Here is a 27,801-nt window from a genome sequence, read left to right on the forward strand (position 1 = left end):
AATTTAAGAGCTGATATCTAGACATTTTCAATGGTTTTCTTGATAATAACAAAAATTATTATCAAGAAAACCATGGAAAATGGCTAGATATCATCTCTTAAATCATGGGTCTCAAACTCAAATTACTTTGGGGCCGCTGGAGGCAATTTCAAAATGACCAAAAAAAGACACAAAATGATAGAAAAAACACTAAATTACATGAAAAAGACACAAAATGACCAAAAAAACCCCACAAAGTTACTAACAAATCACAAAAATAACCACAAAAAAAAAGACACAAAACAACTGAAAAAAACACGAAATTACTTAAAAAAGACACAAAATGATCAAAAAAAGACACAAATTGACCCCAAAAATACACAAAATTACTAAAAAGACACAAAATTATTAGAAAAAAACACAAAATTACCAAAAGATAAGACACAAAATTACTAAAAAAAAAGACACAAAATTACTAAAAAAAGACACAAATTTACCAAAAAAAGACACAGATTTACAAAAAAGACAAAATGAGACCCATGTCTTAAATTAACCCTATAAAGCCTGAACCATGAAATAATTGCCAGAAAATTCAATTTTTGTAAAAACTGAGTGCTTATTAACTTGCTGACGAATTTTAAGAAATAAATAAATTGCATATATGAATTTGAATTTGTATCATATTTGATACATCAGGTCTTTTTGTGCATTTTGTTGCTCACAGTTTGTTTTTCTCGAACTAACAAAAACATATAAACCCTAACATTTTTAACCTATTAAGACTTTGACTTTTCCTTTTTCCTCAGCCATGCAAAATACATATTTTTTCCATATAACACAACATCGTACATCTGCAGATATGAAGTTTTTTAATGCAGCAATGACTGATCCATTCGTGGAACCTGCATATCATTTTTGCTACATCTGGTATTTTTGTGCAATTTGTTGCTCAGTTTGTTTATCTTCAACACATGTATACATCAGGTTTTTGATGATGTAGAGGTCTCAAAAATAACTGTATCTAATATGATACACTTGGCTTTATAGGGTTAAACTCTTATGAGCTATTTTTGTTGATGTCATTATAATTGTTCAAAAGTATTTGTACCGGGCATTAAAATGAACAAGAAATTGAAGAAATCAATGGTGTAATAATTTTTCCATGACTGTAGATTGGCTCACAGATGATGAATGAATAAAAATCATCTCACACCGTGAGCGCTACAGAACCTCTTCCATCAACATCAGCTCTCTTGTCTCTTCGCAGGTGTCACTCTATGATTGTGTGAGGTCGTAGCCAATCAGCAGCGGCGTCCGGACCAGAGGAGAGAGCACCGACAGTCAGACCATGGACCTGAGATTTAGATGGCTGTCGCCTCTCACCAGGGGAGCTCTTCATCTCTTGCTGCTGGCCAGACTGGTGCTGCCTTCTCACACAGAGAGTGAGTACTAATATTATCCTCACAGCTTTGGTGCCCATATGGCCACAGTTTCACACACAGGTAAGATCCATTAGCTGTCACAGAGTCCACAGACAGCTTTTGGTACTTAGTTATGAGACTGATATGCAGCAGGTTAAGGTTTTACATCCAAACATTTTAACTTCATTACAATATTATCGCATTAGTCCCAAGATGAATTACCGTTTACTGGTTACAGGAGGGAAAGAGCAACACTTCTGCATTCAAAGAAATATTTAGCAGATTTATCATTTGAAAAGTGGAATTTAGAGGTTTACAGACGTTTTTATACACATTGAAACTTTGCAATTTAAAGTCATGGTCTCTTATGGTTTCATATACATGTCCTAAACAAGCTATTTACTGTCTAAATAGTATTATGTATTATTTAGCATTGAGGATTGAGTACAGAAGCCAAAGCAAATTATGAATCTTGTTCAAAGCGACTCTTCCCAGAATCGAGAGAGGTAAAGTGTTCTTCGTGGATTTGTTTAAGCAGAGGTTGAAAGCTGGTTTTGTACATCTTTTGAAGAACAGGAGTAATAAATAAAAAACTTGTGTTGTCTATTGAAAGGGGGACAAACGGCATAGTATCACAATATTTTGCGTGGCAATATTATATAGATTCATGGCCGCCAAGTATCAATAATTAGCGTTCTGACGGCCATCACTATTTTCGCCGTTACAGAGGCCATAGTGGACTCACTTCTAGTAATATCCTGGAGATACTGGTATCAAATGAAACTATAAGATCTAAGGAATTGATAGGCGCCAATACTACTAGCACTTGATGTTTCATGGTGATTTTCAAAGCTGTCATGTGACGTCATGCTATCTCAATGAAAATAGGCTCTCTTGGTTCCCACAAGTCTTCTCTTTACAAACATGGCTGCCTCCCAATTCAGAACTGAGAATTTTCTCTTATTTGACAAAACAATTCTGGATTGACTTTAATTTTGTGGACACAAAATGTAGTTAAACAGTTAAATTGCAATATATTGTATCGCAATACTCACCATATCGAAAAAATGCTTAAAGTCGCAATAATATCGTATCGTGACTCAAGTATCAGGATAAAATCGTGTCATGGTCAGATGACACGTGTCGTGGACAGATATCAGGGCTAAGAGACAAAAAAGTTTTTATAGCCAATGCTGTAGAATATACTCATTTATTAGTTTTAAAAAACAATGAGAGAATCCCTTAGAGGCCGTATTACAGAGTTACAGAAGCAGGTGGAACATTGATTAGCCCAGAAGTCAAATCAGGATGAAAGCTGCCTTCAAGCTAAAACACCAATTACTTTTTTTCCTTTTTTCTAAATGTTGCATGCAATAAAAAGAATAGTTTGATTGTATTTCCTTTCAGTTACTCTACATAGCTATATTTCACATCTCGTCACACTGTTAAAATAAAAGTCATTTTTTGTCAAAATTGTTTGTTTTTTTCCTAAATCATCTCCTCATGACGCCGGCCTCCTACGGTAAAATCACCTACATCCTCAGTTGATCAGCTCATGTGATTTTACCCCTTTAAGATAATGGCCTATGTCAAGTGTGTGACTTAAGCGGATTTATTATGCCTAAGTCAAAATAAAATGTGATTTAGGCAATTTTTTGAACATGCCTTTGTGACTTAAGCAAGATATGGTAACACTTTATTTTGAAGGTGTCTACATAAGAGTGACATGAGCGTGTCATAAACATGACATGGGATGTGTCATGAACATTAATGACACTTTGAAGTAACATTAATGCTCATGATACTTGTCATGTCATGTTTCTGACAGGCTTGTGTCACTCTCATGTTGACACCTTCAAAATAAAGTGTTACCATATCTTGCTTAAGTCACAGAGGCATGTTCAGAAAATTGCCTAAGTCATTTATTTCTCTTAAGTTACATTATTTACACACAGCGTTATTACTATTCCAATAGCTATCCTTTGTTGCATCCTTTTTGAGTGAAATGATCAATAAATGTCATACGTTACACTTTTGGTGAAGTTTTTTGTGTTTCCTGCAAAACTTGAAAAACGAGTTAGGCGATTATTTTAACAGGGTGACGATCTGTTCATGTGAATCATGTGAATGATGAGAAACACTAAACAGGTCAACAGCATGCAGCTCTCATTAGGAGGACTGACTCAGAAACGGGGGTCATGGCTGGGTTTGGAGACAAAAAAATGATCTGCATGCTCTGACCAGACCTGCCAAATGTAATGATGGTTCCTTGGTTCTCCCAGGAGAATCCCACTGAAGCCAGTCAGCCCTGTGTCAGGAGCACAACATCAAACTGGGGGCATGGTGAAAGGCTGAGGAGGGAAATTAAGAACAATGACTTTTTTAGAAAAGTTATAGTCAGAGAGGAAAAATTGTTTCACTGTAAAGAATTTACTGTGACTTTTACAGTGACTTATTGGCAGCAATTAACAAGTAACTTACTGTAATTATTATGTACAGTAGAACTACTGTATTTTTATTTACAGTACTGTTTTTTATACTGTAAAATAAAAAACAAAAACACTGTGATTTTAGTTTTATTAACAGTACTGGTTTCTTTACTGTAAAATAAAAAACAATTAAATGGAGATTTTTGAAATTGTGTTGACAGTTCTGATTGTTTACTGTAAGAATAAAAACAGGTAAACACTGATTTTAATGGTACTGTATATGGCAATATGGCACAATAAACAATGCTGTTAATTTGATAATAATTGCATCATTATTTTTTTATAGAAATTGAAACAATAATTGCAAGGAATTACTCTATACACTAAAGAAAGTTATATTAATACATTTACTGTTTTACAATTGCTTTCCATACTGTGTTTTGTATGATAAACTTTACTTTAAGTTAATTATTTAAACAGCATTTGTATAGGACTGATCCTGACCAAAATTATGATAACAATGGAAAAATACAGTAGTCTACTTTACTTTTCATGCTGTCCACTGTGTTTTTTCCACAGTAATGCTTTGACTACTGTAATTTTGTCACAATGACCGATTTTTGTTGTAAATTATACAGCACTTTACTGTAAAAATCAAACACTGTGATGAACTGTGAATATTAACTGTAGATTTCACAGCGTTCATATTATACAATGTACAGCTGCAAGTTAATAATGAAAAGCCCATAGGCCTTTTTATGACATATTATTCCATTCAGCAACAACACCAGATCTGTAGAAAGAAAGGTTTTCTGTCCATGCAGAGCATTGTGTCAGCAGTGAGTTTTCGGGTCATTTACAAAAGGACTAAATGTCCCTTCAGACTCCCCCGGAGGGTGCTGTGTTGATTAATTGTTAATTGGCATCAAGTGTAGACAAAAAAAATCTAGTTCCACATGACAACTGCCACTTTTTATTTGTATGACTGAGTGCAACACCTTGAACAGCCTGTTCTCCCCTCAAAAACGTCAGTATACAGGTGTATTTCAATAAATTAGAATATGATGGAGAAGACCTTTCAGAGGCCAACATTTCCATATTAAACATACTTTTTTTGAATTGGTCTTTTGTAATATTAAACTTTTTTGAGACACTGAATTTTAGGTCTTCATTAAATGTAAGCCATAATCATTATAATTAGAAGAAATTAAATAATTAAGACATGAAATGTTTTTTTCTGTGTGTAATAGATCAATATAATGTGTTATTTCACCTTTTTGAATTGAATTACTGACATAAATTAACTTTTTGTAATTCATTGAGATGCACCTGTATATGCAATAGAGCAGTTCTCAGTATATAGGCCAGGCTAAGGCAGCATGATGCTGCAGGAGGAGGAGGAGGTCCTCAGAGGACAATGTTTCTAATCAACAGGTTCATTATTGGGACCAGTTGCTTTATGGCTGCAATTTAGGCTTTGTGTTATTTCCCTTTATAATTTAGTAGACAGGAATTCATCAGAGGTTGTGTCAGCAATTACCTTCCTGTGTGTGCACTCTGCACTCTGGAGAAAATTAGAAACATTAATTTCTCACTGAGGGGATGAGATTTTCTGAGATTCTTATGGAAACCAAATCCTATTCGAGCAGAATTGACATAGTTTGTGTCAAAGTATTGCTCAGTCAAACTCAGTCACAGAACAACCACACAGACTTCATTATCAGGCTGCTGGAAGTAACACAAAATACTTTGTTTTCCAATGAAATGAAAAAAGTCAGATCCGTCAGATTAGTCAGATATCTAATAGTATCTCAACTGAGGATGAAAGCTCATGTATGGAATTATATTATTATCATATATAATAAATAAGAGAAGGCATTTCTTATCTTGCCACATAATCATCAAATGTAGATGTTTGTTTAACATCAGAAGGAGTCCAGTGTTGATTGTCATTCTTCACCAAGGAAATAGCAGTTTGACAAAATTATTCCAACTTTTGTATGTAATATAGTGTTCTTGAGGAGCATTTTCAGTTTATTCTGAATTCAAGAGTATTTCGTTTCACGACAACAGGCAAAATAAAAAAATGAACACATTTTTTTTTGCATAAACACAAAAAATAAACAACAATACCAGTGACAAAATCCAAGAAATCAAACCTATTTCCATTCTACACCGTCAGATGGTTCTCATATCACAGGTACACACAACTCAATCCATCCATGTACTGTGTCAAATCCAGTGGACATACAGACAAAAAAAGATGGACCAGGGGAAGGGGGTTAATATTTTGAGAATAAAAGTCACAAATTTATCAGATTAAAGTGGCAAATCTACGAGAAAAAAGTAGCAGATTTATGAGAAAAAAGTGTCATAGATGTAAGCAGCGATATCCTTCATCTGTCCGTTGTGTTGTAGTTCCTGATGCAGAAAAGATCTCACCTTATCCATATTAGTACGGTGTTTTCTTCTGAATAGGCCCAATTCACGACAATGTCTCTTTAAAGTCTGGATACTTATGATAATATGGTGATTCTGGGCTAAAACCACAAGTACTTCCTTATTGCTAAATTCCGATTGCATATAATTAAGTATAATTTGATTAAGTCTCTCCCTGCAGACATAGTACACGGCATGCGGCAGCTTCTGTGCTGATGAAAATAAATCACTAGCCTATTTTTATGACTTTTAAAAAATCATAAATCTGCTACTGTTTTCTCTCCTAGATTTGCCACTTTTTTCTGGAGATATTACCTCCCTCCCCCGGGTCCGTATCATTTTTTTCTTCATATTTGGCCCTAATACGCCATTGTACCAAAAAGAAAAAATTACTTTTTTTTTTGTCAAAACCCCAAAAAACTATGGCATGTGTAAGGAACACATGTAGTAACTAAGCAAAAAGGCCCAGGATTGCTCGCAGCCTCTGTGATGTCCTTGAGCCTATAGGAGCTTTTTATATATATCCTTTATTTAACCAGGTAAAAGTCTCATTGAGATTAAGAAATCTCTTTTCCAAGAAAGACTTGACCAAGAAAGCAGCATAAAATGTGGCAAGTTACAACATTTAAACACAGTTAACATAAACAATTAAATACAAATACAGCCATCACAACAACACCGAAGGAGCCTCAGTAGAGACTTTTATGGAGCAGTCACACTGACTTAGTAATGATAATGCATTGTAGTACAATATACACAATGCTGCAGTGTGGATGTTTGTGTAGTTGGTCAACAAGGCAGTTACTTTTAGTTTTGTATATTGTAATTTGTGGTGGTGCTTGTGCCTGTGCAGTGTGTTCCAGTGTGTTGTGGTTCAGTTTAAGGATAAAGTATTCACACTTGATGTGATGCAATGAATCTTCCTGCTGTGTAAATGCATATAAGTGACATGTTGTGATGGTGGGGAATGAATGGAATTATTCACAGATAATCTGTCAAAAACTGTACTATCATCCACATGTGCTGATGAAAATGACCTCTTTTAGTGTGAAACCATGCTATGTGTGAGCTGGTTGCATTTCCATCTGACTTTTTTGTCATAAAGTGTTACTTTGGTGGTACTGAAAGCCCAATGTGCTGCAAACACACTAAACAAGTTGTTTTTGCGTATTGACATCATCTATTAATCATTTATTTATCTCTGTGCCAGTCAGCCGTGTGAGCACATATATAAATCCACAACCTCCTACCTAAACATAATTCTCACAAGTTCACATTCAACACAGTCAGCCTTTTAATTTCATGATAAGTACCAAATACTAGTGATGTGCCAATGAAGCCTCATGAAGCATTTTCTCTGTTTTCTGAGCCCACTAGATGGTGCTCTTGGTCTAAAGAAAAAGGCTCAAGCAATAGTAATTAATTGTGCTTTCAGTCATTTGTTGAACATAGAGCGCCATCTAGTGGGCTCAGAAAATAAAGAAAATGCTTCATGAGGCTTCATTGACACATCACTACCAAATACCAAATTGTTGACAACTAGTTAAACCCTCCAAGATCAGAAGCATAATGCAAACACTTTCGGGTCCTAGTCCACTCACACAGAGCCAAAAAACAGCAGATAAAGAATAAAGAGAGAAACCTTTTTGAACGGGTATATTTCCTGTGGCCTGACTTGGCATTTCCAACCATAAAGAACAAGGCCTACTGTATATATCAATATTTTCACACAATCTTTTTGTCTCAAAATATGGATAATGGTCTCAAATTTTTGCCAAATGTTTCTAACCACCTCATGGTATCATAGACAAGAGCGTCCACATTTCTTATATTTAGTTTTTTAAACCAACATACAAATTGCTTCTTTTGCTGACTGCTGGAGGTGTCAGGCCTACCCATAGGTCCCTCAGAACCTCTTCCAGACTTTTCTCTGTCTTGGCTCCCAAATGGTGGAACGAGCTCCCCACCGACATCAGGACCTCAGACAGACTGTACATCTTCCGCCGCAGGCTGAAGACCTTCCTCTTCCAACAATACCTCGGTTAAGCCATGGTCACCTAACATATATATATTTAAAAAAAAAAATGCTCTTCTTCTTCTTCTTTTCTATTCTTTTCTTCTTTAACATATAGCACTCCTGTAGCGATGACAGTTAGCTCTTAAAGTTATGTTCTTACTTGATTCCTGTGGTCTATGTCTAGTACCTTCAGGTTGAATGCACTTATTGTAAGTCGCTTTGGACAAAAGCGTCTGCTAAATGACATGTAATGTAATGTAATGCCTGTTTGTGGCTGAGTGAGTGATGGGACCGCAGCGCATGCATGTTTTCAAACATGTTTTATATATTTATATTATAAGGACAGTGTTTTTTCTTCACTCAGTTCCTTTTAAAAGGCCCAAGTTCAATTATTAGGGCCCAAGCACAGAGTGGTGCAAAATCAATATTCTGAATTATGTAATTTTGTTCTTGCACCCCTGGGGGGGATCTCCATGAAATGCACAAAATTATTCACACCAAAAAACACCCATAAGTATTCCTGTAACACTTTGCGCACAAAATCGCATTGACCAAACGGTCAGCCATATACTATGTTTCAACCTAGTCTTGTTATGAATGGTGATTGATTGATGAATTACGCAACATAACCAACATTGACCTCCCTCAGTAATTGCAAGATAAAAAAGAATCAGCTTGACATTCATTTTGGAGTGCCAAGTGTAAATGAAGCACAGATAATTTCCTGTGAGTCTTTGGAACTTTTGTGAAAAGTGGAGCTGAGGCTATAATTCATAGCCTCTAATGTCAGAGTCAGTCACTTGTCAGTGTGTCAGTTTTGACACACTTAGACTCCTGATTTTGTGCTGTGACTTGGCTGAGAGACATGGCAGTCTACATGTGTCCAATCAGAGCCAATCCGATGTTCTGAGGAGATCAGTACAATGCCAGAGACTTACTTCACAGCACCAACATCAGTCATGCTTCATGTTTGAATTCTGACAGTTGCAGGGCAGAGTCCTCCATGACTCATGGGTCAATGTCAACCCACACATATGAAAAACAATAACATGATGCACTAGTCTCATGAACATTTTCATTTATGACCCTCTGTGTCAGTCATTGATAGTTGGTTGTTTAATTCCAGCATAAAAAAATCGGATAATGGAAGTGGCAACATTTGCAGTCACATTTTCTCTGCAAAGTCAGGTTAACAAATGTTTAGGTTGTTAGAGCTCAAGTTTTACTTTCACTTTCAAAAAGGGTATATATTGTTATTTAAAGGAAAGAAAGGGAAGTATCAATTGTCAATTATTTGAGGAATTGACAGTTCAAGATGACAGGACTAATTCAGTTGCCTAAATAATTGCCTAAACATTTAGACCTAGATGTTAACATGCGCTAATGGGGTCTGACCACATGTTGGTAGATGGTAGGAATTTAAGTGTACTGTGACAATTGGGCATCTTCATGAAGGTGCTAAAATAAATAAAAAATGATAACGTGACTGCATTAGTGTAGTATTTAATCTTTACATGACTGAATGATGCAGTTGATGTCATGTTTGCCACCTGGATTGTGTCACAAGATTAACAGTAAATTCTGGTGAACAAGAACTGAAATTAGCTGATTACCAATCATCATGACTTTTACCAAAATGACATGTAAACATAGTAATCCAAGATAGTAATAATCAGAATTTGCCTTCTGAAATACAATGTTGCTGTTTTTTTCCCCTCGTTGCTCCTGAGAGTCAAGAATATAATTTCAGCAGACTAAAATTTGTATTCAAGCACTCACAATGTTCTCATGCAGCCAGGGCTCACTCTATGGCGAGTACTCTGTAACCTTCCTTTTCCCCTACACAGCTTGTGTTTGGATTTGCAACTCCCGAGGGTTGCATACACATAATGATTTGCAAAATAGAATCAGTTTATTCCCTGTTTCTTTGCCTCCTCCTTCCAGCTTTCATGCAGCGTGCGGGTACTGCTACCACACTTGTGTGGGAGGCAATTTTGTGGGTCATGAACAAGGAGCAGGAGAGAACAATGTATTATTTATAAGAACAAACACAAGTGGCAGCAGTGTTTCTGCATCCAGCTCTCCAAGTGGAAGTTAAGATTACCGAGTCTTTGCCTGGTGGACTGACTGTTTGTGGCTATTAGATTGTGGGTGAAAACAAGAACGTAAAATGGCTGTTTAGCCAAGACTATTTTATTTGGCTTTATGGACTTAAAAGCACATCTTAATGATATTAATATTATTATAATATTATATAAAATTCTGCCTTGCTTTCTTCTCCATTCTACTATCAGATGCCTCCATAGGCCCATTCATAGTGCTGTTTTGTAACGTCTCGTCTGCACTATGAACCAGAAGCAGGATGCAGAGATCAAGTGATCCCACCAATTTTCCGCCTCCAGAGGTAGCCACAGAGGTGGAAAATTGGTGGGACTGTTGGAAGCGGGACCTCTATGAACAGGCCATCCTTGCAAGGCAGAATATTTGACGCTACGTGTGACGTCTAACACACACCTCCCACTTGGTCCGACAGTCATCGAATCAACTGCTGCTGCCGCCGCTAACTGTGCACAGCTTCCGCCGCTTATAAAGGCTTTCACCAGCGTCACGTTCCTGACGGTAGGCCGGATGCTGGGGGCACTCGGTGTTAACTGAATGGAGTACAATGGAGAATTGTGCGCTTTGGATACTTCAAGTGAATTAAGCCATGTCTAAACAGCATATAAGCTCATCAGAATGCGTCCAAGATACAAAGGCATATAGGGAAGGACTTGGACCAAAAGAAAAGGTGCGATATTTGGAGAAATTAAGGTTTATTGGCTGTGAATTATCATTACACTAGAAAATTTGTTATGAGCCACTGCAATCAACATGTCACTTACCTAACAAGAGTAAGTGAGCTTTGCCAACCATAAGCGACTCCTTTCCTCTGATAACTTCTGGCATTCCTCTCCCTGGTTTTAATAACTTTTGGAAGTCGATAATATTCCAAATGTTTTTCTCGGTCTGGCCTATTGGTACAACCTATGACGTTCGGGATCTAAATTCAGTGCCTGTGCGGAGTACCTCTAATATGGCGACTGCCGGTCTGATAACATGTCGTGAAAACCCTCTATTGTAAACAAACCGGCATGCTAACTGTGCACAGAGTGTCCGGTGCTTATTGTAAACAAACAGAGGTCGCTAAGTGAACACATGCTGTTGCAGCACATACATACTGTACTACTACAGAGCTAGCTGTTAGCCTGTTAGCACTTTGCTACTCTGCTCTGTTTCACTTCATTATCGTCTCCTTCCACCTCGTTCCACGACGCCGGACCGCACTATGAAAGGGCACAAAAATCACGCCTTTGCGGGATCACTATAAGCGCCCTAAGGCAAAAGAGCTGACACAGATCTTTCTGGCAATATAGCGGGACATTTGTGGGACCGCACTATGAAAAGGCCTTATGTCTATCACTAAGCATGTTTAGTAAGTGGAGGCTTCCACTGGGGACAGTCCACTGCAACTGAATATCACATAAACAAAAGGCGGAGAAGTTCAACCTCCACCCAAACATACACTCACATCATTACAACCATCAATCACTCAGTTTAAGTTCATTTCAGAAATTATTTTTGGAAGGACTTTTTCAACTGTTGTCATTTACTATTCTGCTTTTTATAGATCCACTGGGCCTGCCACCTGGGCTCAGCTGAATATATTGGATTTGCAGTGTCTGAAGAGGCTGACTGCTATTGATAAGGGTGTCAATTGATCTGTGCGTGAGAATGTAAATCTTCATCTTCATTAAGAGGAACTGCTCTTGTCACAGGATTGACATATGGATTATCGAGTCATAAAACTGAATTGGAGAAGCGCTTGTTTTTCCTCTTTTGGAAAAATGTGTTTTTGAGTTAGCTGGTTTGTTCTTTGTGAAAGGATTGAAAGAATCCTGTGATATATTCTCAGAATTGTATGGGATTTTCACATAGAGACAGACAATTATTCACGCTCTCATTCACTCCTACAGGCAGTTTCACTCGCTGCACGCACTCAGTGGTGATCGACACATTTAATTGATTGGAGTCCTGTTTGATCAAGTGACTAAGTACTAATTCTTACGTATATCCAAAATATTCACATCATAGACACTGACACACAATTAATGGTGGAATTTTTGATTGACCTGTGTCTTTTTTAATCTTAATTTTTATCTCTGACTGTGTGTCAGTACTCACTGAACTGAAACACGGCTGAGCGTTCAGTTCTGCGGCCATACGTCAATCAGCCAATAAGCTGAGAATTAAGTTGGTTAAAGCTACAGTTTGCAAACTGAAATTTTTCCAATAACAATTTTAAATCACACAGAAATACAAGAGTATTCATTTGAGCACAACTATCTTTCTGTATCAAACCTCGCTAGTATGAATTACTGAGTTTAATTTTTATCCAAAACTTATTTAAACACAAAACACACTTAAATATGCAAGAATGCTGTGAAAACTAACCTCATGCCTCTTTGGGGGCTAAAACATAAAACATTGAATTCCTTGAAATTATCTTTACAGTTTAATCTCAGTTGATTTAGTTTTACGATTGACAGGATCCAGTCTTTTTTGGTCCTTTCAAAATAAAACCATCCGTTATCAAAACAGGCTTTTGCATAGTACCGTATATATATCTTTCATTTTGCCCATGTATGCATGCAGCGATTAATCGATTAATTGATCGTTAACGTAATAGATAATCGAGTTGGCAGGTTTTTTCCTAACGCCCCAATAGACACTACCGTTATCTATTCCTGGAAAACAGAGCACACAACATCACATTGACCAAACACATTCAGCTTTAGTAGGTTTTGACCGAGTCTTGATTTTTCTGTTTCCACCATACCAAGACTCCTAAAGCAGCCTTTGAACCAAATCATCAGTACCTTTGATCTGATTGATTGATTTTGGAGCTGAATTTGCAAGAAAGTCTAAGCCTATAATTGTTATTGTTGATAAAAATTGGACTTTGGGCTGGAATTAAAATAGTTGTGCAATCAGGCGACAAACTCCGGGAAGTGCCTTCAGCCTGCATTTTACCAAAAATTCCAACAGGGGGGCGCTGACGGCAATTGCAGAAGCATTTGGGTCCTTTCTATCTCAATACAAAATTAGACGACTTTTCACTTGATTTATTACCTCAGAAAAAATTATCATGAAGACACTTTGGTCTCAATCGCCAGTAATAAATCTTCTTCAAGACAATTTGATGTTAATAGTGTAAATAATGGTCCAATTTAGAAGAAAATAGAAGACAAAGAATCGTATGATTTGGGCCGTGGCTACCTTTGATTGACAGGTCGCTAACAAGGCCAGCTGTCATCAGAAGAGAAGAATAGCAATGCGTATCCATGGCAACGTGTACTTTTTAACAGCCGTGAACTTGTTTGTGTTGTCCGTTGTGTTGTTTTCGTCCGGTTTGGTCTCATAACTTTGAACCTTCCGAATGGTATTTTCACTCAATAACAGTTTGTTTGAACATTTTGTTAATTTAAAAATGTCTTGTTCAGCGTTTGGTTGGACTAACAGACACTCCAAGGAGTCTGGTGACCTCTTGGTGACTACATTCATTATTTACATACAGTCTATAGGTAAAATTCACTCCCAGTTGGCTCCATAACGACCATGCCTGTGTGCAGATCTGGTATGGAACCATTTCTCCTGTTGCTTGGTCGAGTAATAGAACATTGACTGTGGGGCTGACAAACCAGCTTTTGAGTTTAGTGAAGACCAAACACAGAAACTATTCCCACTTTGTGAAAATTGCCTGGTGCCAAAAACTAAAAGTCAGAAATGTCAAGGTGTCCCTGTAAGTTGCTCCCACTGTATATCTGAGCTGTGAAAGAAGTGCGCTCGCTCTTCAGAGATGATTTCTGTCTTCCCTCTGTGAAGCCATGTATCAGACTTCTGCCTGCTCTCTCTCTCTCTCTGTTACACCCTGGAAGCAGAAAGTTACCGGTGGTGCACAGCTGACAGGTTGTGTTGACAGGCCCCGGAGAGAGCAGCACTGGGGAATCGGCAGGGTTTTCTGTATTATAGGGCAGGAGAGTTGTGATCTGAAACTCAATGAGCAAGCGTTTGGTCCCACCTCCATCCTTTAGTTTGTTCGCTTGATGGATCATGGCAACATGCTATATTTGTTTTGCTTCTTTCAGAACTTATAGGATAACATGGGCAGTCTGTGGCCTACAGGTTAGGAATGGGGCTTGTAGAACCTGATAATGTAATAAATTCCCGATAATGTAATAACTCCAATAATGTAATAAAAATCTGCCCTTGAGTCCATTGAAAATGTAATAAAACCTGATAATGTAATAACTTCTCGATAATGTAATAAAGTGTATTTCCCAATAATGTAATACACTTTTTTCCAATAATGTAATAAAGTATAACACCAAGCCCCTTTAGATTTCAAGAAGCTGTTGAATGCATTCGTGTGTCATGGATACCTCGTTTGTTAAAAAAACAGATGAACGAGTCAAAAGTTAATAAACATTCAACTTTGACCTGTTGGTGGCGCTAGAGCTCTTGAGCTAGAGTTGCCTACACAGTATCACCGCTTGAACTCAAGTAATGGGTGGTCTGCTGTTAAATTATTACAATATTGGGGAATTATTACATTATCAGGACTTGCGAAATGAAGGCTAACCTGATAATGTAATAACCTCACATTAATGTTATACTTTATTACATTATTGGTAAAAAAAAAAGTGTATTACATTATTGGGAAATGCACTTTATTACATTATCAGGAAGTTATTACATTATCAGGTTTTATTACATTTTCAATGGACTCAAGTGCAGATTTTTATTACATTATCGGGAATTTATTACATTATCAGGTTCTACAGGGCTTGTGACTGGAGGGTCGCCAGTGTGAATCCCAGGACTGCCGTTTAAGGACTGAAGCAAGACCCTAAGCAAGGCACCTAACCCCCCTACACAGCAGCAGAAATGTGCTGCCCACTGCAATGGTGTGTTCACTGGTGTGTAAAAAAGGATGGATTAAATGCAGAGTTTGAATTTTCCCCACTGTGAGACTAATAAGGGCATCTTAATTAACATCACCACAAGATTTAGACACTTTTTGTTTAATGGTGTTGGAAGGTTAATTACTAGAGGTGAGGGGAAAAAATGGATACAGCATAGTGCTGTGATATTTTGCATGGCAATATAATGTCGATTCATGGCCGCCAAGTATCGATATTTAGCGTTCAGACTGGCTGTCAGTGTGCGTCAGGATATTGTGTTGGGAAGATGTCGAAATAACACTGCAAAGTTAGGCTTTTTTTTTATGTTTCTTCAAAAAGAAATCAGAGCAGTGAAGCTTAAAGTTTTTGAAAGTTGGATAAAATGCTGCAGTTGTTGTCGTCCATACATGTTTGATATCAGTTCAGTTCAGTTTGACTGAATACTTTGTTGGTCAGTCTGTGGGTTTGACTGTCATTGTTGAGAAATAAAAAGACTGACGTGAGATGAATAGACTGAGAATTTCCTCTTATTTGACAAAACAATTCTTGATTGAAGACGGAAGATTTGTGGACACAAAATGCAGTTTAACAGTTAAATCACAATATATTGTATCCCAATACTCACCATATTGCAAAAGGTTTCAAATTGCAATAATATCATATTGTGACTCAAGTATTGGGATAAATCGTATCGTGGGGCCTCTGCTGATTCACGCCTCTAGTAATATTTTATTTTAGAATGATAGTACGATATTATTGGACGATTTTGCATAATGTTCAATTCATTTTTTAAGTTAAATGCCGATGTAATTCAAAACGTACAACTATGATAAAGTGAAAGTGATATGAAGTTTGATATCAAAGTTAAGCTATAAGACCAAGTAAGTCAGCTACAGTTAAACAATTGAAGTTAGGGATAGCAAAGAAAAGAAAACATTTATTGCAGTTCTGTGATGGAATTAAATTTTTTGCTAAACTTGCATCCACCAACCCGTCCGCCACCACTTTACTTACCATCTTGCACTTGTAAATAGCATCCTACTACTCTCATTCACTCCTACAGGCAGTTTCACGTGCTGCACGCACTCAGTGGTGATCGACACATTTGGTTGATTGGAGTCTTGTTTGATCTAGTGACTACTAATTCTTATATCCAATACATTCACATCATTGACACTGACACACGATTAATGGTGGTTAAGAATTTGGTCGGTCACGTGCAATTTTTGATCAATCTGTGTCTTTTTTAATCTTAATTTTTATCTCTTACTGCGTATCAGTACTCACTGAACTGAAACACGGCCGAGCGTTCAGTTCTGCGGCCGTACGTCAATAAACCAATGAGCTGAGAATTAAGTTAGAGCTAAATTAAGCTACAGTTTGCAAACTGAAATTTGCAATAACAATTATAAATCACACAGAAATACAAGAGTATTCATTTGAGCAAAACTAGCTTACTGTATCAACCCTTGCTAGCATGAATTGCCGAGTTTAATTTTTATCCAAAACTTATTTAAACACAAAACACACTTAAATATGCAAGATTGCTGTGAAAACTAACCTCTTACCATATTGCACTTGTAAATAGCATCTTACTTCTTGCATCGACACTGGACATTGGCATTGAATATAAACTGAAAGATTGGGAAGTGATGTTATTTCTACAAATGGAGTAATGCTACTCCAGTAGTACAATGCAGTAGAATCATTCTATTCTGCCTATATTTGCATTAATGACCGCTGTTTTGTTAAAACTTTATTGACCTCTGCAATACTCAATATATATTTTTTCCCCATGTTAGCCTGTGTTGTTGTTGCAGATCTGTGCATGTGGAGCTTCCCTCTCCTCAGGGGAAGGTTAGCAAGGGAACTGTGAAAGGCATTGCAGTGTCTCTACCTTGGGTGTCCAGAAGTAGAGAGCCAGATTGTTTATATGTCACTTTGACTGATAAGAGGTTGATTTGCATGGCTGCACCCCCTCAACTCCACAGCCTAATGAGTCTCTGCGAGGAGAAGACACTTTGTGTGAAACTGTTGTCACTTGTCATCGTGAATTGCCTCTGAAACACAGCTTTATTCCGCCTCACACAACATTTGACTGCCTGGCTGCATGCCTAGACACCATTAAATTCTTGAGCCCAAATGAGAAACAGGCCTGTAAGACAAGTGTGCTGCCGTGGGTGACAATGAGACGTGAAACAATAGGCTGTAAACTTGTTGAGGAATAGTTTTGGCGAAGAATAGTCGTGACCTAGGAATAGTATTAAGGCCCTGTCATTTTAGTGTCCTTTACCACAGTCATTTTCCACCTGCTTACCCCTCATTGGACTGACATCTATAAATAACTATCATAACTCAAACTCCAAACACAAATTCAAGTGAGTTTGAATTCACACATTTTGTGCCACGAGTTTGCATTTTGGCCCTATGCCTGTTTGATGACTAAAATGTGTTATGCTGACTGGACCAACACAGTGAATGAACCCAAATGCATGACCAAACTCAGAGTAAAAGTCTTAATTTAAGTATTAACAATCAGGTATTGAACAGGACAAAAACAGTACAAAAACAGTAGGCAGTAATCCAAAAAAAGCTGAATAAGAAAAAAACAACACAAAAAGAAAGCGAGGGTGGCTATAAAATGGTTATATAAAATGGTAATTTGGTATTAAGAATTTGCACATTATAGGAGCTGTAACAGCAATCACTGTTTAATATATTTCTAATTATGACAGACACAGACCACTTTGTCTGTCATACATTTTGATCAGTTGTGCCAAAAGTCATTGACAGCCAACTAGAGGTGGGGGGAAAAATCGAGACAGTATAGTATCGCGATATTTTGCGTGGCAATATTATATCGATTCATGGCCGCTAAGAATCGATATTTAGCATTTATTTAGTGTCAGCATTTACGCCATTTTTGTTTTTCCCGGCCGTAGCTGGCTCATTTTTAGGAATATGCAGGAGATACTGGTATCATATGAAACTAGAAGATGTTATGAATCTGTAGGCACCATGTGCGTCGTGTTGGGAAGTTGTCGAAATGACGCTGCAAAGTTAGGAAAGTTGAGGAAAGTTTGATAAAATGCTGCAGTTGTTGTCGTCCATACATGTTTGATATCAGTTGAGTTCAGTTTGACTGAATACTTTGTTGGTCAGTCTGTGGGTTTGACTCTCATTGTGGAGAAATAAAAAGACTGAAGTGAGATGAATAGACTGAGAATTTTCTCTTATTTGACAAAACATTTCTTGATTTAATTTAATTTTGTGTACACAAAATGCAGTTATAAAACGCAATATATTGTATCACAATACTCACTGTACAAAATGCTATGCAAAATGCTTAAAATCACAATAATCTCATATCGTGACTAAAGTAGTATATCAGGATAAAATCGTATTGTGGGGCCTCTGGTGATTCCAGCTTCGTGATTGGTGATTAGTAGACAAAAGGTACACCACATTTTGTCCGTGCCAGATTTTGAATATTACCATGAATCAGTATTTATTTTTAGTTGTGCCAGTTGCCTGCCTTGCCCATGGTAAAGTTTGCGTCTGGTGTTTCCTGTGAACTAGTGTGTATTTCACTTGTGTTTCTAACTCTGAGTGGCTGGAAATTGGGTGTGATGCAACTATGTCATGGCTGGTGTATTGCTCACCCACTGACCCAAGGAAACACAGTGTGAAGTAATTTGGAAAAAGTGGTTCCTGAGAAGGCTTTGAGCAGCCTTTTTCGACTGGGCATGTTTTGAACAGGAACTGTACTAGTGTGGTGAAAAGCAGCATCTTCTGTTTACTGTGGCTTACTCACCCAGGAAGGGATGAGCTCATAACTAAGACACTTTATTCCACCAATTATTCACTCTAGCCTGGAGGAGGTTGTATGTATAAGGCAGCTGGTCTGAGAGATACATTGTGAGATAAGACATAGTATGTAACCAGGTTACCATGCTCATCTACTGTGTGTTTGTTCCAGACACACACATTATTTTGATATTTTTAGAGAGGGGTAGATTAAATGTGTTTGGTTATTCCCAAATGATTAGGTGATAGTTCTGATAAATCATGGATAACCTGTTATAACCTTGTAATGCACAATCAAGTTTGTTTTTTTCCAGCCAATCCAAATTTTTTTTTATTTTACAGCACAATCATCCCATTTCAGCCTGTTATAAAAATAAAAATGAAAATTTGGCTTTGTTGGGATTTTTTTTTTGCCAATATTAAAAGTCATAATTATGAGAGAAAAAGTCGTAATTATGAGATTAAAAAGTCAGAATTAAGAGATGAAAAGACATAATTATTAGATGTAAAAGTCATAGTTATGAAATAAAAAGTCATAATTATGAGATAAAAAAGTCAAAATTATAAGATAAAAAGTAACTTTTATGATATAAAAAAGTCATAATTATGAGACAAAAAAATCTTAATTATGAGATAAAAAAGTCAAAATTATAAGATAAAAAGTCATAATTATGAGATAAAAAGTAATTTTGAGATTAAAAAGTCATAATTATGAGATAAAAAATATCTTTATTATAAGAAAAAAAGTCTTAATTATGAGATAAAAAGACATGACTTTGTACCTCTTGTAATTTCGACTTAATATGGGCAAAAAATTCTTATTAAAGCCAAGTTTTTTTAAATTTTATTTTAATACCTGGCGGAAAATGGCTTCAATACAGTCGTTTCTATCATACATTTTAAATATAACTGATATTCAACCAGTGATGTCACTGCAATGTATGAATAGTTATATGACAAACAAAAAATAAATCAAATTTCACAAAAATGTGGTAACATCATACCACAATAATTGTAATAATAGAAAATTCTTCTAGGCCTTGGTGACCAGGAGAAATAAGATAAACATTGTAGCCAATACAGATACAAATCTGTTTACATTTCTATCTGACAGACCCTATTGTCTTGTTGTCTGAAAGGTTGTTTGGTGCCATTCTTGAAAGCATTTCCTGTCAGAGAGCAACATAACATTATCTGCAGCCTCAGCGACAATAACCTTCTCAATCTGACTCAATCTTTGGCTTCTGAACACTTCCTGCAGTCGGGGAGGATAACTCTCTCAATCTGACTCACTCTCTAGCTGTGAGCAGCCAGTTTACACACCCTGGCTCCACACAACCTCCCTCCATATACGGCATGTCTCTTTCTGTCTGCCTCTGTCAGAAAGCCAAATAAAAAATGTAAAAACAGAATAACAGCCGGACATAGTTCTGGATTGCTCAGTGTGCACTGTATGCAATACAATACTATTTAAGATTTATAACATTTGCAATCTTCAACTCGTTATCTCAGTGGCTGTACAAGCAGCTTGCATCTCACACTCACACTTCACATTTAGAGACGGGATGGACACAACTGATTAATAGTTTTTTACTCTGCTCAGTCCGTGCAGTGGATCAGTCTGCCTTGTCAGAGTTCTCCGCCTCAGACAGCCCTTTCTTGTTTTCTTCCAACCATTATAGCCTCATACAGTCCTGTCTGCCATTTCTGTTTCAGGAAGCCAAATAAGATCTTATTAAATTTGAATAATTATAAGAAGGCAGATAGTAGCTTGTCTTTCTCATGGACAAGCCTGAGACAATCTTCTCACATCAGTTGTGTTGTTTAGGCTTTGTAGCTCATAGATACGCGTCTGTAAAAAGAACAGCACACACACATTGTGTATCACAACCTTCGACGAGACTTGAACAGCTGTTGGCCTGTCCATGTCATTAGAAACTGACCAATATAACTCGCATTGAGTGTAAGTCCAACTTCTGTAGAAGAATGAAAATGGCCCTGGACTTATATATCGCTTTTCGACCACTCAAAGCGCTTTACACTACAGACTGCGCTCATTCACCCGTTCACACACACATTCATACTGGTGGCAGAGGCTACCCTAAACGGTGCCACCTGCCACCATTGGGAATTCATTCACACACCGATGAACGCAGCATCAGGAGCAATTTGCTCAAGGATACTTCGACATGTAGGCTGCGCCGGTCAGGGATCGAACCACCAACCCTCCGATCGGTCGGCAACCCACTCTACCAACTGAGCCACAGCCGCCCCGATGTGAATGTGAATTATAACAAAAATCAGGGCTGATTCTGACTGGGATACTACGAGAGCTGTGTCACTCTGAGTCCATCGCTGCATAACTTAACCTGTGACCGAATAAAAGGCCTGCAATGACACCAGACTTTTTGTCCGGTGTGTTTTTACTCTTTGGCTTCCAATCTATGAACCTGAGAGACCTTTACAATCTGTAAAAACAGAATAACAAACAGATATATTCATGAATTGCTCAATATGCATCGTACGTGCACCTTATGGTGGAGATCCATTAAGTCTGTTGACCGATCCTATTCATTTTCTATGGACAGCAGGACATCATAATGATGGATATGATATGACAGCAATGTGCTAGAGTCCCAAATCAGAGGCAGACTAGATCAAACTGACAAACTGGGCAGTGCTGATCAAATAGAAGTCAAGATTCTGCTCCAGTGTTGAATATTTCCTGCCTCAAATGTTTTTTAGAAACAGCTTTTAGTGTACTGGAAGTTTGTTACCCAGCAGCCATGAGAAGGAAAACAGCTGAGATAAAATGAAACACAACCTGCGGCCGGAGCGTCTTGGGTTCATCGAAGTAAATCCCTCTAATACAGAAAAATGAATATCAATGTATTATTATTATTTATTATTTATATTTATACGATACATCTGTTAGTAATGTATTATACATACATAAGCATACATATTTGTATGGCCTAGACATCTGGAATTGTTCCAATGTCTAATTGTTTTCAATACGTTTCATATATAGTTTGTACATATGTTTTTACTTCTATATATATAAACATTCATTTCATATATGGAAATTTAGTATATAGGCATATATTACATTTCTGTAGGGGATTGTTTGTCCTGTTACATCACTCAATAAATACATGTAGAATGAGCTTAAAGGAATTTAAGAGCCCAGTTTCTCCTCATTAATAATGGAAAGGCCAGACTCCAGGCCCTTTATTGATTTCCTGCTCCAAATTGCCTCTTAATTGTGTTTCTGTATGCAGAATATGGTTTGTAGTGCAGTTTCCAGATGCTGGCCCGGCCTTCAGCATATGGCTTCAGTTGATTTTGAGTCTGTAATTGACAGTATGTGATTTCTTGGAGATGGTGGTGGTAGATTTGGTGGTGGCATGGTGAGGGAAAAAATTCTAAGCATGCCAAAGAAGCGAGGCTGAGAACATGTCATACACATTCCTGTAAGCAAAATAAACCAGGATCATTATAGTTTGATAGAGAGGAGAAGGTGACTTTAGTAATACTAATACAGTATTTTTACATTGGTACCAATCTGTTGCAGAAAACAATTTTATTCTCAGTAGCCTGTAATTAAACCACCGGAGAAGGCAGTCATAATTTCCCCTCTGTGTCTATCAGTCATATCAAACAAGCATCAGCCAGCTTCAAAGATAGATATCACTGCATCCAGTTATCCCCCTAATAAGCTGTAAACCATTCAAAAATTAGAGGAGAAAACATGACATTCTGCTGAAGACTTCCACTACTGTTGTAGTCGCAACATTGGAAATGCTATTCAGAATGTCCAAATGCCTTATCATTTAAACATTCACCCTCATGGCCTTCAGGCTTTAGTTCAGACTAGTCACGTGGTCTCCATTGACTTGTTCTGACTGATCTGAGACTTGGACTTGTTCGGACTTACTTGAGTCTAGATTTGGTCAGGAAGGAAACAGGGCCGGTGCTAGTGCTGGTTCACAGTTGGTTCTTTTCCACAGCCTCAAGAGTCAGTGTTGCCGATTCCACAGTAAGTAAATTAGCTATTGGCTGTTCTAAAAGTTGCTAGAAGTCGCTAAATGAGGTCATCGTCTAATTTGCATAATTTACCATGTGCATGTACTTGTAATGGTATATAATATATAATAATCACCCTAAATATGTTTAGAACTGTCTTCTGTCTTAATTCCAACCCTCCTCCTTTATCCGGCCTCAGGACCGGCAGAAGTGACCCAAAAGAGACTCTGACTGTAAACCAGCCGGCAGCGACTTTGCGCATGTGCGATTTACAGACTGGACGCTAAGAGGTTTGCATTTGCAGTTCTAAACATAACATAAAGGGTGTTTTTTACTCACTTTTTTTGTCTTTCCCACTACGTTAGTCCTCACTCCTACAGCGTCCATTAGAAGTACATGCACTTGGTAAATTATGCAAATTAGGCGATGACGTCATTTAATGACTTCTAGCGACTTTTAGGACCGACAATAGCTACTTTCCTTACTGAGGAGTTGACAACAAGACCAGCAAAGAGTTGGTGCCGTGTGGTACCCGTTTTCCCAGCTGGGAGCTGGACTAATATGAAATTATAACACATACATCATGGCTGCTTATTAGCGAATTACACTGCCAAGTGAACCATACTAAATAAACCATATTAAAGTTAATATGCATCTATTTGTATCCATTGAGTTGAGACCTGTTTTAAACATATTTTCAGTTGTCTTGACACATGACTTGAACTTGTCCCAAAACACTTGGAACGTGGCCATAGAACAAGATTATTAGGGATGGGAACAGAGGGTGTGCTTCTTGTTTATTACACCATATTAACGTTAATATGCTTTATTTAATATGGTTCACTTGGCAGTGTAATGCACTAATAAGCAGCCACGATGTATGTGTTATAATCTCATATTTGTCCTTAATTAATCTTGTCATTCACCTACAAATATATTTCCCGTTCTTCATGAAAAGAAACCCGTCCTCAGGCTGGCTCTCCATGCATGGCATGCTTTTTATGGATTTATTATGCATCCAGACACTTATGTCTCCTGTGGGCTGCTGCTTCTCTATTTTCTTCTTCCTGGCCAAACCTCTTGTCTTAGAAATTAACACTCCTAGTTAAACCAAGTAATACAATTCAGAGTTAAAAATACACTTTCATGTGTCATAAAACAACACTGAATGAGGTGAACACTCCTAGCCCAAGGACACAACACAACTTGGTGTTTAAAATACATTATTATTTATACTCTGTGGATGTATTATAGGTAACACAATTAAAAAGTTAAAATATTAACTAGGGCCGGGACTTTAACGTGTTAATTAAGATGAATTAATTACACAAAAATGAACGTGTTAAAAAAATTGACGCATTTTAATCGCACCTATTTTTGCACCGCGGAACGTTTCTCACTGGATGAGTTTCAGGCGGACCGATTATACTGGAGCACCAACTAGCATTCATGAGTTCAGACAACAACAAACCACAGTGAACATGAAGGAAGAAGCTGATGAGATGCTTTGGTTGGCCCCGTGGATGATGGGACATTTTGTTACAAAAAACGAACAGATGGAAGCGACAATAAGAGCATGGTTGTGTTGCTATGCAACAAGGAATGCACATATCACCGCAGCACATCCAGCCTCAAGTATCACCTCAAAGCTAAAAATATAGCAGCTAGCATCTAAACATGCTATTGCTACACTTGACTGCAAAAATTGCACTGGTCTGTTGGACTTGAACAAAAATAAACTATATTTTTGTTGCTTAAGCTTATGCATTCAGTCATTATTCAATGGTATACTAAAAATCCATGGGAAAAAAATTACTTCTCACTGTTCTCAGGTCAAATATTTATATGCGATTAATTAATTAATTAATTACAAAGCCTCTAATTAATTAGATACATTTTTTTAATCGAGTCCCGGCCCTAATAAAGTGTAATTTTAACTCAGAATAATATATGTTGGTGTTAATTTTAAGACTCTGCAAGTTGAATTACCACTTTTGATTTCACTGTTTGAATATGGCCCACAGTATTTCCAAGCTAACAACCCCGAGAGAAACAGGAAGCAAAGGGTCAGCTAAGAATGCACGTTAGAGACAACTCACAGTGAGCAGTGACGAGAGGCGAGGGACCCGGCAAGCCTGAGAGTCAAGCTTCAGGGTCAGCCAACAGCAGTCATGGGAAATAAATAGCTTAATAATCGTGCAATCCACTTGCTTCTCCTCCACCCACCTCCTCTGCCTCCTCGAAATCTCCGATGAAACCCTGTGTACTGGCTTGACTGACATGCAAACTTATTTTTGCACAGTGCTGTAAAGGGCAGCGTTTTTCTGCTGTGCATCACAACCCTACAGTAACCTGTGTACAGCTTGTATGACTGGATTAGCATGGAAGCGTACCTGGGGAGCAACTCTTGGCTCCGACTGCAGTAATGGGTTTTGAATCACATTGAACTTTAAAGAGCACACTTATCACTTGCCAAGAGTTACTGTGAAAATGTCTTGCCATGCCTGCATAAAGCTTCCTGCTGGGAAAAATAGGACTGAACTGTTGCCTGGAACAGTCATGTTCCTCATTGCAGCCGAAACATTTTGAAAATGTTGCAGTCAAGGTGCTGTAGATGATGTACAGAAAATGAATATCAGTGTATTACTTACTACTCGAACACAGTGGACCCTATACTGTACATTATAAGTTTCACTGCAGGGTCACATTTGTTTATATTCAGAAAAATTGATACAGCATAGTATCGCAATATTTTGCTCTGTGAATATAATAATAATTCATGGCCGCCAAGTATCGATATTTAGCAAGGTTTTTTTTTGTATTTTTGCCGTTTTTTTTTCTTTTCCAGAGGCTGTAGCGGGCTCAGTTTTAGGAATATACTGGATATACTGGTATCATATGAAACTAGAAGACCTAAGGAATGTGCGTCAGGGAATTTGGGGAAGTAAAGCACTCCTGTAGCGATTACAGATGGCTCTGAAAGTTATGTACTTGACTCCTGTGGTCTAAGACAAGTACCTTCAGGTTTAATGCACTTATTGTAAGTCGCTTTGGACAAAAGCTTCAACTAAATGACATGTAATGTAATGTAATGTAATTGAAGTTGTTGAAATATCGCTGCAAAGTTGGATTTTTTTCTAATGAAACAAAAACAAATTCAGAGCAGTGAAGCTCAAACCTTTTGAAAGTTTGATAAAATGCTGCAGTTGTTGTCGTCCATACATGTTTGATATCAGTTCAGTTTGACTGAATACTTTGTTGGTCAGTCTGTGGGTTTCACTCTCATTGTGGAGAAATAAAAAGACTGAAGTGAGATGAATAGACTGAGAATTTTCTCTTATTTGACAAAACAATTCTTGATTGAATTTAATTTTGTGGACAAAAAAAGCAGTTAAACAGTTAAATCGCAAAATATTGTTTGGCGATACTCACCAAATTACAAAAAATGCTTAAAATCACGATAATATCGTATCGTGACTCAAGTATCAGGATTTTCCCCTCTGGAGATTCACACCTCTAGATGCTATCCAATGCAAACTGAATGTATAGTTTGATGATGTAACATCTCCATCAAATCCAGGTATTACAGTCCAAACTGTATCTAGCAGTCCTCCAGAGTTCTTAGAAACATATTAATTTATAATGTGTTAATGATACTATTAAAATGAGCAGGATGGGCGCGGGGTGAACAGCTGATGGCTGCTCTCTCTTTTCACACACCGCTGAACTTAAAACTCTTTTCTGCTCCGCTGCTCACTCAGTCCTCTCACACTGCATTCACTGACACACACTGTCACGCTCTCTTTCTCTTTCTTGTTACTCTACCTCTGACTTCACATGCACACACACACACACACACGCACACACACTGCTGCTCACTCGTGCGCTCACACTGCATTCACCGACACGGCTGCTACTCAAACACAGACACACTTCACACAGGTTCTACGATTCTACAAACGCTAATCTTACAACACAAAGCTTAAACACACGATCAATCGGTTGAACCAACAATGACTTACTCATCGAAACAACGGCTGCCTTTGATCAATGGTGGAAAAAGTATTCAGATCCTTTACTGCAGTAAATGTATTAATACCACACGGTGAAATGACTCCACTACAAGTAAAAGTCCTGCATTAAAAACTTACTGAAGTAAAAGTATGAAAGTATCAGCATCAAAATGTACTTAAAGTATCAAAAGTAAAAGTACTCGTTATGCAGAACAGACTCAGTCTATTGTTTTAATATATTCTATGTCTGTCATTAGATTATTTGTATTGATGCATTAATGTAAGCAGTGTTTTAATTTAGCAAAGATAGGGTTCAGTTAACAGGTTTCATTTAAAATGTTTAATAACTTTAAATGTATCATGTTTTTACGACGGCGTATTTGAGCCAAGTATGAAAAAAAAAAAGATACGGATCCGGGGAGGGGGGTAATATTTTGAGAAATAACCCTCAAATTTACAAGATTAAAGGGGCAAATCTACTAGAAAAAGATCGGAAAAATAGTGTTCTCTTCACTAACGTGTCCGTGTGCCATCCCCTGCTTTCTGGGCGACGTCTGTGGTGTGTTCAGGTTCCTTGACAAAGACAAAACACTATTTTCCAACTTTTTTTTCTAATCATTCTGCAATTTTTTCTCGCAAATTTGCCACGTTTAATCTTGCAAATCGGAG

At 37.5% G+C, this 27,801-nt stretch overlaps 1 protein-coding gene across 1 annotated transcript in view; it reads left to right on the top strand.

Annotated features, from left to right (window-relative positions):
* ptprfa (protein tyrosine phosphatase receptor type Fa) overlaps positions 1-27,801 on the top strand; it is a 248,912-nt gene that overhangs the window by 27,032 nt on the left and 194,079 nt on the right. Inside the window, exon 2 of the mRNA XM_059340745.1 lies at positions 1,247-1,421. Coding sequence (XP_059196728.1) covers positions 1,328-1,421 — 94 coding nt within the window. The 5' untranslated portion in view covers positions 1,247-1,327. The remainder of the gene's footprint in view (positions 1-1,246; positions 1,422-27,801) is intronic.

Source organism: Centropristis striata, chromosome 9 (genome assembly GCF_030273125.1).
Source record: "Centropristis striata isolate RG_2023a ecotype Rhode Island chromosome 9, C.striata_1.0, whole genome shotgun sequence".
NCBI classification, from domain to species: Eukaryota; Metazoa; Chordata; class Actinopteri; order Perciformes; family Serranidae; genus Centropristis; species Centropristis striata.